The sequence below is a fragment of the Gekko japonicus genome, unplaced genomic scaffold, assembly GCF_001447785.1.
Source record: "Gekko japonicus isolate JY-2015 unplaced genomic scaffold, Gekko_japonicus_V1.1 scaffold363, whole genome shotgun sequence".
NCBI lineage: Eukaryota > Metazoa > Chordata > Lepidosauria > Squamata > Gekkonidae > Gekko > Gekko japonicus.
Genome location: NW_015177016.1, coordinates 494,581 through 510,776, shown reverse-complemented (window position 1 = coordinate 510,776; position 16,196 = coordinate 494,581). Strand labels below are relative to the sequence as shown.

The 16,196-nt window shown below is 43.1% G+C and overlaps 1 protein-coding gene across 1 annotated transcript in view; it reads right to left on the bottom strand.

Annotated features, from left to right (window-relative positions):
- Positions 1-16,196, bottom strand: part of KIAA0825 (KIAA0825 ortholog) — a 162,227-nt gene that overhangs the window by 129,967 nt on the left and 16,064 nt on the right. The window contains exon 3 of the mRNA XM_015427715.1: positions 1,010-1,685. Coding sequence (XP_015283201.1) covers positions 1,010-1,685 — 676 coding nt within the window. The remainder of the gene's footprint in view (positions 1-1,009; positions 1,686-16,196) is intronic.

The window sequence follows — 16,196 nt, the reverse complement described above, 5'->3', positions numbered from 1 at the left end:
GCTTCTGGTGGCAGCAGCTTCCCCCACGCTCAGCCGCCCGCTTGCTGCACCGAGCGTGACGGGAAAGGCGAAGCCGGGAGGCGGCTGGGAAACCTGCTCGCTCGTCCGCGCACAACGCAGCGCGCCCCGCCTCCTCCCCACAGCCGGCGGCGACCTCCAGCGGGCACCAGCAGGGAGCTCCAGACCCCGCCCTCCCGCACCTCATCCGGGGGGATGGCATCTCCCGCATGACCCCTGGTGCCAAGTACTGTGGGGGCTCAAACCCAGAACCTGGGGCCAGCAACTTCAAAGTCTTGCTCTGTCAGCTATTCAAGATGCCTCCTTGCAGGGAGAACTGTCATCTGCCTTTGATCCAAAGGTCATCTGACTTGGATTTCACTATGGACTGTCTTTCTTCTACGTTTGTAACACAAAGGACCCCGAACTCAACTGAAAAGTTCCCATTAGCAAAAAATTCCCATCAGCAAGCAGATTAACTGCTTTGGATCCCAATCTTCATCTTTACTATTGCCCATTCAGCCTTTGCTCCCTGGTCCTGTTTGATCTCTCTAAGCTGTATGCCTTTGTACTAACAGGTTCCTCTTCCCGCTTTTTCATACTACTCATACTCATTTGGCCAACATCTTCTCCAGCTTCAAAACAAGGTGATATTTGGTGAAGCTTCTGCAAACATTCCTGTAACCCTTGCTGCCATTTCCCAATTCTGCAAGGATTCAAACCTCTCTTCAAAGTTTTTTTTATCTCCAGTAGGTCTAGGGGAAGTTGTCAGACCCTATGCCACTTGGATCCATGCCACAGTAATGTCCAGACTTACCAAGTTCAGTCTTACGTGTCTGACAGACCATGTCACGTGCACTTTGCTACTTAGGGTTTTTAAGTGTCATATAACTATACAAGCCCTTCACTGAATTACATCCAATACTGGAATAATAAATTATCAACCAAATGCAAAAGAAAAGAATAAGGCAAGTAAATTTAGTAATAGAAGTAAAATTAAAAAGTCACTAACCCCAGTCTTGGGCTACTTCTTTCTGTTTCTTTGAGCTCTTGCTTGTCTTAACACCATATAATGCATTTTGCTTGAACTGAAGTTCACAAAGTTTTTCAAGGAGAATGGTAATTTCTTCTGTGATGGTATCCAAATAAGATTCATTAATAAACTTCAGTGTGGAAGAGGGATCAATCAATCCACCTAGTATATACAAATCTTCTTTTATCATTGCACACAAAGTAGGAATGGAACTTTCATAACCATTGACCACCTTTTCTAAGCTTGCTTCTCCATTGCTTTCTAGAACATATTTCTGCAGAAGATCACTAACCAATTTATTCTGCATGTTTTGATACTTGGCTATAACTTCTGACTCAGGATAAAGAAATAAAAGTTGTTGTAGGCACTGAGTTTTAAATTGTAATTGCTGTTGTAAAGTACCAATTTTTGTTTCATGGTGACTTTGCAGTTGGTTTACTAAGAAGCGCCGAAGATGTAGTCTTACATCATCCCAAATACAATGAACATCCATTGCTGAATCATCTTCAATGCCATGAAGGGAAATATTGGACGTAAACTCAAAAGATGATCCACTTGGGGTACAGGGAAATAGGACACCACACTGACTGGAGAGATCCAGAAGGAAGTGAAGAATGATTTCTTCTTGGTTTTGTTCATTCTTCAGTAAATTTTGCTAAGGAAGAGGAAGCAACAGTGTATGTTTAGATGCATTCCCTGAAGAAAACAGTTCTCTCTAAAACAATACCAGTTACTGTTAGCCATTATGTACTAAATTTTTATTTTTTTTTAATTTTATTTTTTCAACATCAATTTTTATTAGTAGAAAAGAGCAAGAGTCCAAGTGGCACCTTGAAGATTAACAAAATTTGTGGCAGTGTATGAGCTTTTGTGAGTCACTGTTCACTCCTTCAGATATCTGAAAAAGTGAGCAGTGACTCACAAAAGCTCATACCCTGCCACAACTTTTATTAGTCTTTAAGGTGCTAGTGGACTCTTGCTCTTTTCTACTGCTACAGAAGACTAACATGGCTACCCATATTGATTAATTTTTTTGTTTGGAAAACAAAACACCATTCTCTATACTAATAAATAAAGCAAACTAGTATCTTAAAACTCCTTATCTCATGCAAAGGGATTCATAGCTCTCCTTAAGGACATCTTGCACTACAATTACTTAATAACTTAATAGGCTCAAGACATAATTTATCATATAAGCCATAATATGTATGAACCCTTAAATGTATCTTCTGCTTACATTCATGATTTCAACCTCATGTTAAAAAGGCACATAACTAGCATTATGTAAACTCAAGTATATAAGCAGTTGTAAAACCTTAAGATTGCAAACACATACAACCCAATCCAACAAATATACAGTTAAAACTTAGAGGCTGCCAGCGAAAAACAGTACTTTGAAATGCTAAATATACAAAACATTCTTGTAATGTAAAATATTTTTGTGTCTATAATCATTACTTTTCCCCACTGGCCAGCTTTGTCTTACCTATGGTATAGAAAACTGACTTAAGACTGATTTTTTTTTTATTTATTCAGGGTAGCATAATTATCTCGAAAACTGGAAGAAAAATGGGAATTTAACTTTAAAATTCAAGTTATGACTAATTTATACAACTAAAAGAACATGCTTTCCTCATTTGTTCTGATCAGAATTCAATTTGCACTCATTTACATGTGCATAATTCACACTCTGATCAATTAGACATGGATATATAAATAAATGTAACATTCCAATCTATACAGGCAAACCCCCCCACCTTTCACCAAACTTTAATTGAAAAATAGAAGCTCATTTATGAAGTGTAGCACAAGCAATCTTGGTCTTCAGACAAAATGAACAAACCTACTTTATGATTTGGTTACTGTAACAATTCCTTGTTTTAAGAGTGTGTGTGTCTCTTTAAATGTTTGGTTGCGATGCAGTGAATGCAGAGTAGAGTGACTGAGAGAGACAAGTGTGCTGTGATTGGAGGATGAGAGAGTGTGGGAGGAGTTTTTAAAGTGGATATGTGTGAGTGAGAGTTAGTCAGTTATGAAAGTTAAGTATGAAAGTCAGAGTTAGGAGAGACAGTTGGAAAAAAGCAGTTGAAGTAGTTTAGTGCAAATTCAGTCAGTGAGAGAGGTGAAAGAATCTGTGTGGGATCTGAGAAGGATCAGTATACGTGTATTAAAGTGATACAGTTGACAAGCTCATTTACAGGGACCTTATTCCCAACCAGTTACATAATAACCAACCTCTTATTTTGTTCCCCTTTCAATAAATCCTCTCTTATTTAAATTAATCCCAGAAGTCATAACAATTATTACTCAGGACCACAGAGACCCTTGAAAGCCTAGACCCTGGGTCACAATACCAATATAAGAAGCTGAGAGTGGATTTGGAATTAAGAAAGTTCCTGGTGGCAGCTGGAACTACCTATTTTATAAACACCCAGTATAATTTAAAGAGAAACCTAGTCCTCCCCAATAGGAGGTTGGCACAGTTACAAACACAGAATAGCTGGCAGCAATTTCCATGATTGTTGTAGTTGGAAAGAAATTATGGATACTACAGAAACATACGAAAGAACCCTAATTATCTCTTCCTAGTAGTTAATTTCTCTTATATATTTTACAGCTGGATTCAGTCATATGAATCAAACCTTTTACTTTACTTTATTTATTTTACTTCATTAGTACCCCACTTTTCTCCCCAATGGAGACCCAAAGTGGCTTAAAACATTGTTCTCCCTCCTTCATTTTATCCTCACAAGAGTCCTGTTAGGTACGTCAGACTGTAAAAAAGTGACTGGACCAAGGTCACCCAGAAAGCTTCCATGGCAGAGTGAGGATTTGAACCTGGGTCTCCCAGATCCTAGTACGACACTTTATTTATTGTATTTATAACTCGTCCTCCCCGCAAGCGGGCTCAGGGCGGCTCACATTGCCTGGCACAGTGTGCCAAGGTTCATATACAGTCAAAACATTTAAAACTTAAAACATTTAACACTGTTAAAACATTTAAAACATTTAAACAATCAACGATTTCCGATTAAAGTGCACTCAGTGATTATTAACCAAGATGGCGTAACATGTCATGAGGCTCAGGCAATTATACCACACAGGCTTTAATTTGACACACATTTTAACACAAACTTCCTCATATTCCTATGTGTTTGTATGGACACCTGTTTGTGTGTGCGCGCATGCACACAGTGTAAACTAGAATAGCTTCCACACTAGCACACTAGAATATCACATTAAATTCTGCTTAGACACACTAACGTTGTTGATAATGTGTACGCGTGTGTTATACAAATGCATACATAGAAATCAACACACTCAAAGCATTTTTAAACATGCTTCACAATTCACAGAGCATCTTTAATCTTTAAAAAGGATGAGAAATGTAATGTTATAACAATCTTAATTTCCTACAACAATCAAATACCATTTTAATAAAAATAGAGCAGAAGCTTAATAGCTGTGAAAGCAGCCAATGAGCTTTGCTCCTATGGAAGACAAATCCAAAACATATTCCACAAGGAAGTTCCTGGTGCTGCTTTTGAAGCTTACACAGAAACATTTTCAATTACAAAAGCCTACCAAAACCTAAGCAGAGTTCAAAGTATTTTCAAATTGAAAATAAATCCCTAAAAACGGTCACCAGGAGGCTTGCTCGCACTGTCTTGGAGTTGGTACTCCTAAAAGAAGAGTCCCCGCAGTTGGCTTTGAAGCTTTGCAAGCTTAGTTTCACATTTCAAAGTCTTTTTGAACACTGCCTATGTTCAGACAGGCTTTTGTATTTGAAAGTCAAGGTTTTAAAAAGCTTCAAACAGTGCTGCAGGTGCTTCTCATAAGAAGTATATCCAAAATGGTGGACACAAGTTCTTTTAGACTAGATCATAGATCCCTATGAGTATATTGGACTAACAGCAATAGTTTATAGGGGCACATAACCAAGCAAAAAGAAACATTAACTGGATACACACAGAAATGAATTCACAACATATAATTTAACACATGCAAAATTAAGATGTTTGCTTGTAAAATCTTATTATTTTAAGCTATGTTATAGAATTCTCATACTCTTCTAAAGCAGCTACTCTACACATTAAAACTTGTATCCCAAACAGGAAATATCAATTCTTTGCAGAAAAGTTATCAGAATCAAGAATTCTGATCTTGTGATGCCTTTTTACCATTATAAAAATTCAGAATGGTTAACAGATCAAAATAAAATCAGACTTTAGTCAGTGTAGTAAAAACATTCAATACATTTCTGGGCATAACAAGCCATAAAACTTTTTATACTATATACCGTATAGAGGTATCCAAAGAAACACACTAATCGTTCTGTGCGTTTAAGGCAGCTTTGGACTTGTTCTTTGGTGAACACCATGCTCCTATGCCACTTGACAAGCCACTTATAAAATGGTATGAGGGAGTTGATTTCAAAGAAAAAACCCCACTGGGCATGCACAAAGTAATTCTTTGCAGCCCAACTCCTTTACATGGAATATTATATAAAAAGTGTTTCACCTCCCTTGAGTCCTTCAGTTTGGAAATTTCAGGTGCTATGGCATCCATTACCATGCTTGAAAGTACCCTGCAACCACTGCTACACCTGACAGACAACCGCCTGTTAGGTGTAGGAGGTGGGGGGAGTGTGTTGGTAGCCATCCCACCTCCTCTCCTACACCTGACAGGCAGCTGCATGTCCAGTGTAGGAGGGGGAGGAGTATTAGAAGCAACTGTGGAGGTGGGGCTGCACCTGACAGACAATCGCCTGTTAGGTGTAGGAGGTGGGGGGAGTGTGTTGGAAGCCATCAGGCTGGGCCAGCAGCTCTGCTTCACCACACAGGTGGTTCTTGGCCACTCCTGATTTCCTCAACTGTCATTAGCTCTATGCAGTCCTCTGTAACTGTGGGGTTTTCTTTACCTCAGAACAATGAGCTCTGCAGCTAACCAATCAGACAGTGGGGGGTGCAAGTAGGCAGATGCCTGGCAGCCGCATAGGAATCAATGGGGGGAGCACATTTTACCACCTTTGACCCCCCCCTTAGGGGTCGAATTTCTAAAAATCCCTTCTTAGCGAGCTCCTACGCCATGATGGGAGCGCTCTCCCCGAATTTGGTATCTCTAGGTCTAGTGGTTTGGCCTGGGCGTTGATTTAACGGTGAGGGGACTTTCTTTTATATATATAGATTACAGAATTCTTTTGTATTCCAAAACAGACTTGTATTTTATTCGATATAATCTGGAATTAATGTTAGTCTTTGATGTGCCACTGGACTTCTGTTTTATTTTTCTAAACAACCCTTACTCTACCGGTTTTCAGTCCATGAGTTGGGACCCTCAGGTGGACCAGGGAAACCTCTTCTTTCATGCTCCAACACAGCTGCAGCTTTGGAAGGAACTGCTGTTAGTGTGCACATGCAGTGAGCAACGGTTCTGCCTCTCTTTGCATGTACACTGAGAAGAGCAGAACAACTGGGAGGCAAAGTCACTTAAGCACAGGCAGGTTTATTTGTTTATTTTTATTTAAAGTCCTTTACCCTGCTTCTCTCCCAAACGAGGCTCCAAAGTGGCTTACTAAATATAATCTGAACAAAAAAAAAAGGAAAAAGGCAAACAAGAATACTCCAAATTTTGGATGGGTCCTAGCTCCACCAACCCAGCTCACTGTCTATGAGTCACGGACGAAGAGCCAACGGCAAAGAGCCCTTTGGTTCATTGATTTGGAGTGAGGTGGAAGCCCCTTGGTGTTGCTATGTAATGACTCCTCAGGCAAGAGAAGGTTCCTTCCTAGAAAAGATCACACCAGAGGGAGTCCCATGGCACTTGGAGAGATCCCCCTTTCCATTTCAAACAGATGGGGGGGAACTTAACAGCACAGCTTGCATTCCTTCTTAGTAAAAGGGAGCAAGAGTACAGCAGCATCTTAATGACTAACAAAATTTGCAGCAGGACATGAGCAGCTTTCATGAATCACCGCTCACTTCTTCAGATACAGCTGGAATGTGAGTCCATCTGTCCTTATATATTGGAGAGTGAAGTGATTTCAGATACCAATGACAATAGCAGGCATTGGTAATGAAAGAAGAAACCTAGGTCTCAGTTCAGTCCAGGAGTTCACACTGTCTTGATTTCATGATCAGTTGCAATTCAGCAGTCTCACTTTCTAATCTCCATTTGAAATTTCTTTGTAAGAAAACTGCTACTCTTAGGTCAGCAACTGAATGCCTTGGAAGGTTAAAATGTTCCCCCACTGGTTTCCGAATGTTGTGGTTTCTAATAGTAGAAAGAGTAAGAGTCCAGTTGCACCTTTAAAGACTAACAAAATTGTGGTAGAGTGCTTTTGTGAGTCACTGCTCACTTCTTCAGACTTGTTTCTATTTATTCTTTGCATCATCCTGGACTGAATCCTCTTGTACAAAACTGAGACCTAGGTTTCCTGTCTCATTACCAATGCTGATATCTCCATGCTTCTGTATCTCACAACAATGCTGATATCTCCACCCTGCTGCATATCAGACCTAATCCAATCATGCCTCCTATTGCCATTCGGTATCTGAAATCATCTTTATAAAGTTTATCTGTCCGGTACCTTGTGTTACATTTTATGGCACACATGGCCTGGCCCGACAAAGTGGCATTTATGTCAGTTCGACACCTCTTAGTTAGAGTGAATTAGTTATTCAATTAGTTATTAACTTAGTTAAAGTGAATCAGAGCCTAATTATTAGGCAAATAAAACAGAATTAATTTAGAGCTCTTCCATAAAGCTGTTGTGCAGAGGCATGCTAACAGCTCTGACTTGCCCATAATGCCCCCCCCCAAAAGCTCCATCATATCTTAACAGATCAGAAACAGCTTTTTCTGGCTTCATAAATTATATGTAACCAACATTCTGATGTGCTCTGTGGCTCAACAAACAAAAAGCAAAAAACAAAAAAACTGGACCCAAAAATAACTATTACATTAAAAAAAAAAACCAGTTTGAATGCCAGAATTTAAACTGCTTGCGTTCTTCTCTATCTGTGTAATTATAGTTGTGCCTTCATTTCCGTTTGCAGGAAGATTTAAATCTCAGCAAAAGTCGCTAAAAACAGATGCCTCAATAGGATTGTTGCCAGGACTGATAATTAAGGAAGAGCACGGTCACAGAGAAAGAAGTGGGTTTTGAAGCACAGGTTAGAGCAGTTGTTAAATACCCTTTTTTGTAAATGAAGGGGATGTGCTGTATGTAGGGCTGCCCTTAAAGACCAGAAGCTACAGTTGATACAGAATGCTTTGGGCAGAACGCTGAACTGAGTAGGCTGTAGGGATCATATCGCTCCAATCTTGTTCTATCTATTCTGGCTCCCAATTTGTTTCTGGGCTCAATTCAAAGAGCTGGCATTGATCTTTAAATCCCTATACAACTTGGAGCCAGCATACCTTAAGGATCACCTTCTCCCATATGAACCCTACCTGTCCACTCCTGTCATCTTTGGAGGCCCTGCTTCAGGTGCCACTGTCATCTGAGGCTAGACAGGTGGCAACCCAAGAAAGGGCCTTCTCTGTCATGGTGCCAAAACTTTGGAATTCTCTCCCTGGAGGATTCATCTGTCTCCCTCTAATGTTAACTCCTGCCACCAGATGAAGATTTTTTTGTTTTGTTTTGCATATACCCAATAACTGTTACTGCTGTCCTCCTTACTTTTGGTGTTATGTTTATATGCTTTATTGAATTATTTATCTATATTTTATTTTAAAGGTGTTCTAATGTTGATATATTTTAATATTTTGATGGTCGTTGCCTTGGGGACCCTATTTGGGTGGAAAGGTGGCACAGAAATGTTCTAAACAAAAGTATACTTCACCATGCCTGTCTGTGCCATCTCTACCTTCTTGGCTTCTAACAAGGAACCCATTGCTTCTATTGCAAATAGCACAGGGACGTTCTGGAAATAATCTGTGACAGGATGTTCCCTTCATTTTTGGCACTGCAGCTCCCATAATCACCCTGATTATGGGAGCCAATAAAAACAGCAAAAGAAAAGAGCAGGGGGCTGTGTCTTAAGTAACTAAATTTTTTGACTAACAGTATTGCAGGGGCAGAATACCCCACCTGTACATGTACCAACTGCCCTACTAATGTTTCCCTGTTCTTTGATTGCCTTGAAGACAGAGCTGCAGCCTCTTTACTCTCCCATTCTTTCAAATCCTCAAGGAAGCCAGTGTTCAGGAAGGTACCCCCCTAAAAAAAAATAAGAAGGGGGGACTGCAAGAAAGAAAGTGGTAGCAAGCAAGGGGGACAGCTATAGGTGTCCCCCTCCCAGGACCTGTGAGCAGGCCCCTTCTGATTCCTAGGCCTCTGCTTGCTTTAGTTGCCTTTTGTTGCTGTACTTGTGGATTTCAGATGGGGTGTCAACTCCTTCCTAAGTGGAATCCACAGTATTCTAACACTGAATGTCCTCTAACACACACTCCCCAGACTGGGAGGCCAAAACAACCTGAGAAAAAAGCCTCGCCTGCAGCCCTGCCCCCAAATAAAGGAGGAAGAGGGCCTGGCCCCAACACCACCGATGGGGGGGGGGAGGAAAGGAAGGAGCAGGCTCACTGTGGCTCCTGCCCGCCCACCTTGTGGCATCTCATGTCTGCCCTGCATGAGGTGGGGGCCAAAAGCTTGCAGTGGTGGCTGCTGCTCATTTTCTGTGGGATTGAGGCTTCTGGCTCCCATAAACTGTGGGCTGCTAGCTACTGGTGGTGGCAGCCCCTGCCCCCTCACATGAGACAGGACTGCCAGATGGTGGCAGTGGCAATTCCTGACACATTCCCCCTTAAGAAAGGCCACCCAGGGGTCAGGATGGCCCCAGCATAGGAGTAGCAATTCAGACTCAGCTGGATTCAGTCATATGAATCAAACCTCAGTGGGAATTTTCCTGGTGGCCTTAATAGCCAATCTACCCATCCCTGCTGGCCAGGCTTTTGCTTCCCAAGACAGGGCAAGCAACCTTCTCTTAGCTAATAAGCAGAGAGCACAGTTGCACTGCAAAGAGCACACATAATGTTCTGGAGATAATCTGGAGCAAGATGCTCCAATTCTCTTTGTTTTTAGAACTGCAGCTCCCATGATCACCTTGAAGCTGGTGGCCAATTCTGAAACACCTAGCTTTATTTTTTTATGTTATGCCTGCCACAAACAGAATCTTATTATTATGGATATTCATATCCCTCCCTTTCTTAATGAAGTTAAGGGGAATATACATTGCCTCATCTCATTACAAATCTGAGTTTATTCTCAGTAAAATAGACCATAAAGCACAATGGCTTGTTGGACTTACTCAGGCTAGGCCTAATATGGACATTCAATAAAATACAGTAAGTAGATGCACACGTTTCAAATTCAAAAGTTTACTCCATAAAAGGATGGGACTAATATATTTCAAAAGTTAAGTAAAGTATTAATAAGACCACTATCAAATTAGATCAGTTCTCTGAACTCAGTCAGGACAGTTTCGAAACTTGGTCATGATGTTTTAGTGCCCATGAGATGAATTTTGTCATTGTGTAGTCCTCTTGTAAGACCCCGAAAGGACATTTAACTGATGATAATCCACAGAACAAGTGGTAGCCACAAGTGGAGTGAACATAATTGCTCTTCGCGCGGCAAACATCTTGCAGGAGAACAAAAATGTGTAATGGATTCAACAACCTGAGTTCCACAGGGACATAAGAAGGAGAGATTGGATTCATACCCCGCCCTTCACTTGGAATCTCAGAGCAGCTTACAAACTCCTTTCCCTTCCCCTCCCCACAACAGACACCCTGTGAGGTGGGTGAGGTTGACAGAACTCTGACACAAACTGCTCTTTTTCAAGGACAGCTGTGCCAGAGCTTGTGACTGACCCAAGGTCACATCAGCAGGTGCAAGTGGAGGAGTGGGGAATCAAACCCGGTTCTCCCAGATTAGAGTCCGTACACTTAACCACTACACCAAACTGGCTCTCATGAGCCAGTTCATAACATCTGTTTATGTGGGAGTCAGGATCTCCTGGCAACTCTACACACAGTACCATACGAAAATAATAATTATTATTCTCCTAAATCTACCAGTTAGCTCTGTGAAAGGGAACGTGTTAAAATGTGCTAAGGCAGAGCTGTTAGACACCCCTGTGCTGAGGGGAACAACCTAAAAGATGTAGGAATCATAGGGAAGGATAAAGATTTATTGCAGGAAAAGGGAACTGAATGCACAAAACCCAGATAAATAGGTGAGCAGACTGGCTTGGCATCAGCTATGAACAATAGCCAGTACAGCTCTTCAAGCCTTTCTGTTGCTACTGCACAAGCCTCATTTAATCCCAGGTCCAATAAATAGGTTACAGAAAACCTCAGATCAGCAAGTGTCTTGTCTATACCCCAGTTTCAAGAACTGGAACAGGAGTCAGATTAAAGCCAGCTGACCAGAATTGGGCAGGACAGAATTAGGGACAGCTGGAACGTGATTGCTGCAGACTGCAGATGAAGCCATGCTTGAAATTTGCTTTATAACCACCCCTAGTTGCAGAACCTACGATTCAAGCTCCCAAACCTTGTACTGAATGCATCCAAACTTCCTTATTGTGTGTTCTTTTTGGAATTCTCACCCTGGAAGATTCATCTGTCTCCCTCTAATGTTAACTCCTGCCACCAGGTGAAGATTTTTTTGTTTTGTTTGGCATATATCCAATAACTGTTACGGCTGTACTCCTTACTTTTGATGTTATGTTTATATGTTTTATTGAATTATGTATCTATATTTTGTTTTAAAGGTGTTTTAATATTGATATGTTTTAATATTTTGATGGTCGTTGCCCTAATGTCCCAGTGGCCGACAGGTCTTCACGTTTCCACCCATACCAATCATACCCAAGATGATACGGAAACTCAAGGAGGAGAAAGCGGAAGTCATGGTTTTCAGTGCTCCAGGAGATGGTGGTTGCACCTCCTCTACCACTCACAATTTCTCCAGGTATGTTGCAACAGAGTCCAGTCTGGCATCCTCACGCAGAGTGGCTGTGACTGACTGCCTAATGATTGAGAGGGACGTCTTACACTTAGGTTATCAGGGGTGGCCAAACTTGCTTAACATAAGAGCCACAGAGAATAAGAAAATAAGAGATTGGATTTATACCCTGCCCTTCACTACCCAAAGGAGTCTCAGAGCGGCTTACAATCTTCTTTCCCTTCCCCTACCCACAACACACACTCTATTATTTTATTTATTTATATTTATTTATACTTTCAATTTCTATACCGCTCAATCCCGGAGGCTCTGAGCGGTTTACAAGCATTTTACATTTCCTAACTAGGGCCACATACAATGTATATATATAGGGAAGTGAGTGCCTACCAGGCACCACACCGGCGTGTGTGTTCTTTTCCTTATGGTGGAAGCTTGTCTCGGCGGGCTCCGCAGCGGCTCCTTCTGGGGAAGCTCCCATAGTCTGTGACTGTGCGACAACTTCCTGCGCTGGCCTCTGTCCAATTGGCTCTGGCCAAGCAGCGTCGCCGCGCTGTCGCGTCTCAGGGCCAATCCCCGCCTGGAACGATTGCTGCTTGGTGTTAAATCGCCGCCATGTTCTTTCGTCAGATCGCTCCGCCGCTGTTGCCATCTTTGCTGCCGCTGGCACCACTGCTCCACTCCTCACCGCCACAACGCCGGAAGGCGGGTGCCCCCTGCACCTAAGGCAGGTACCCATTTATCTACTTGCTAGGCTTTCGAACCACTGGGTAGGCGGGAGCCAGGACAGGGGCCGGGAGCTCACCCCGGCCGCGGTGGGACTCGATGAACATAGGTGGGGCTGAGAGAGCTCTTTTGAAAACTGCTCGTGAGAGAACAGCTCTGAAAGTACATGTAACTAACCCAAGGTCACATCAGCACGCAGCTCCACGTGAAGGAGAGGGGAATCAAACCCGGTTCTCCCAGATAAGAGTCTGCGCTCTTAACCACTACACCAAACTGGCTCTCGTCAGGAGAAAACATGCAAATTTGCTTTTTATTAACATTAGACTGCCAAAAATAAAAACAAAAGGGGTAAAAATAGATATTGATCATGATATTTATTTGTCCAATGATATTTATTTGTTTGCTAATGATATTTATTTGTCTGGGGGGGGTTGGAAAGAAAGAATGAAAGAGGTAGAAAGACAGAGAAGGAAAGGGAGAGACACAAAGAAAGCAAATAGATGGCGGAAGGAGGGAGGAGGAAGGAAGAGAGAGAGAGAAAGGAAGAAAGGGAGAAAGAGAGAAAAAGAGAAAGAAATGTGAAAAGAAACCAAATAGATGGGGAAGGAGGAAGGAAGGGGGGAAAAGAGAGAGAGAGAGAAACAAAGACTGCAAATAGGAGAGGGAGGAGGGGGAGGAAGGAAGAGAGGAAGAAAGAAAGCAAATAGATGGGGGGGAGGAAGGATGGACAGAAGGAAGAGAGAAAGAGAAAAGTGGAAAGAATGAAAGAGGTGGGAAAAAAGGAGAAAGAGAGAAAGAGCGAGGAACAGACACAAAGGAAGCAAATAGGGAAAGGGAGGGGGAGGAAGGAAGGAAGAGAGAGAGAAACAGAGAAAGCAAATAGATGAGGGAGGGGGAGGACGAGAGAAAGGAAGGAAGAGAGAAAGAGAGAGAGAGAAAGAGGGGGCAGAAAGAAAGCAAATAAATGGGAAGGGAGAGAGGGAGGGAGGGAGGAAGAGAGAGGTGGAAAGAAAGCAACTTTAATTTTAAATGTGTTCTCCAACACACATACACACGCCAGCTGACTTGGCTAGGAGATGGGATTTAAAGAGACATGGAAATGTGAAGGTAGGCCTCTGTGAGGTCTATTGAGGTTAGAAATTCCCCAGTTGCAGGGCTTCCATCCAGAAGTGTCTTAGTCTGATGAATTTATTCAGGCACTTGAGGTTTAGTATCACCCCCCAGTCCCGGTTTTTCTTGGGCACTGTGAAAAAGATGGAATATACTCCCCATCCCTTCTCTGTCTTGGGAACTAATTCCACTGCCTGGATTCCCAGGAGGTGTTGGATGGGGCCTTGTGAGTTATGTGGCGTTTGAGTTGGTTTTGCCATAGAGGAGATGCAATAAATCGTTCTGATGGGGCTCTGGTAAACTCTGTGGAACAGCCTTGTGAAGCTACTTCCATTGCCCAGGAGTCTGCTTGTGATTTCATCTGGTTGTCTCAAAAATGAAGTAATCTTCCCCCTACCGGAATGATGTGCGAGTCATGCCTTTGGAGACCTTTTGTCTCAATCTGGTTTGTACTGTCCATTTGCTGTCTGTTTGGCTTGAAGTTAGAGGATCCCCTCCTGAATGATTGCCTGGAGGATCCCCATGATCATCTCTTGTATTCCTGCTTGAACTTCAGTACTGTATGTTGGGCATGAAAGGAATGTGCAGTGTAAGGTCTCCTGTCAAAGTGCTGGAGGGTTTGGGCACAGCTTTCTACTTGTCTTGAGTTTCAACCAAAATTTTATCCAGTACGTCACCGAAAGGTTTATCCCCCTGGAAGGCTGAGACAATATTATTTGAATGAATATCTGCTAGCCATACTCGAAGCCAGAGCACTCTTCTGGCAGCTGCTGCAAAAGCCACGGTGCTGGAAGAAAAGCTCAACGTGTACAAGGTGACACCTGCTGTAAATGCACTGGTATTCAGAACTCTATTGGTTCCTTCTAAAAGTCTACTACTGTCCCCGGTAATTTGTTAAATTATTTTTCGCATCCAGACTATAGCTGCTCTGGAGGGAATGGATGCCGTGCTTGACTTTTATTGCCATGGCTGTGGCTTCATGTGCCTTCTTGAGGGCCATTTCTGCTCTCTTGTCAAGGGCCTCTCTGACCGAACTCTGTCTGTCTTTGGAAAGGAAGCCATAGGAGTGTAAGGTGGCCCCCAGGACATCCACAGGAGGTACCTGTAAAATATCATTAGCATGAAAAGGAAGTGCATATAACTTTTAACAAAATTTGGGAATTCTTGATTTGCCATAGGCTTTGCCCATTCAGCCCTGGGCTGTCTCTCAAAGAACTCCAGAAACAAAAACACTTCTTCAGGCGTGTCATGTCTAGGAAAAATTCTTGAGTTCCTCTGGGTCTGACTTTGGTTCTGACGGCACAGGAGGAGTCCTCTCCAGCAGGTGGCTCTTAGAGTTCTAGAGTAAGTATTGATAATCCTCAGCCTTAAACAGGCAGTCAGACTGCTCTGGTACCTTAATCTCCTCTACTTCTTTCTCTGATAGAACTTCCTCCTTCTCCTTGTCCTCCCTTTTTCTGCCAGAGGACTGCTCACCCTCCCAAGGGGTTTCTTTGCCTCATTTTCTGCTTTGGGGCTGCTTTCGTGGGCCAATGTCTGGGGGGGAGGGATTCTGAGGTTGCTCTAACCTTAAGTGGCAGATACTAATTATATCCTCCCTCAGTGCTTGTCATAATACATTTAACCATTCAGTAGAAATGGCCATAGGGCCAGGTTTGCCTAGGTTACCACTCTGATGAGGGACGTTTGGTTGAGCTGGGAGGGTCTGTTCTAATAAAGGAACATCCTCATCTGAATCCCCCCGCTGGGGGTTGGCATCAATGGACTCATTAATGCACTGGACAGTCGGGAGCCTTGGTTTTTCACTGCCATTGGTGAGTCAAAATGGCTGCTACTTGAAGTCGCAGGACAGGAGCAGGTCACTGGATGTAGTGCACAGTCTTATCAAGGCAGGGCTTTTTCACACGCTTTCCCTGGAGAGTCAAGGCGGCTGTGGAGTCATGGGCAAGCTGAAAAGGCATTCCGGCTCCAACTTGGTTGAGCTCAGCAGTGACCACAGCAAGTGAAGTGTCCATCTCTGCCTTGGACAAAAAGCTGTCTGCAGAGCCCTCCACCAACTCAAAGGAATGGTTCCCAGAATGGGCTGAATGGCAGTCCTGGTAACTAGCATTCTTGGGGGGGGGGATCACTATGAGAAAAGGAAAATGGATAGAGACAGATACAGGATTAAGAGAGGTTTAAAAAGAGACTTGAAGATTCAGAAGTAACAAGAGGGGGAGAGAAGAGCCCCGTCTCCTCCATCCCCCCCATCTCCCCGAGGCGGCGGGGGCGGCAAGGCCGGTGTTCGCCCCCCTGAGGCCGGTCTTCCCCCCCGCCCGCCCCCCCGCCCTGCTTACCGGCTCCGGGGAGGGGGAGGAG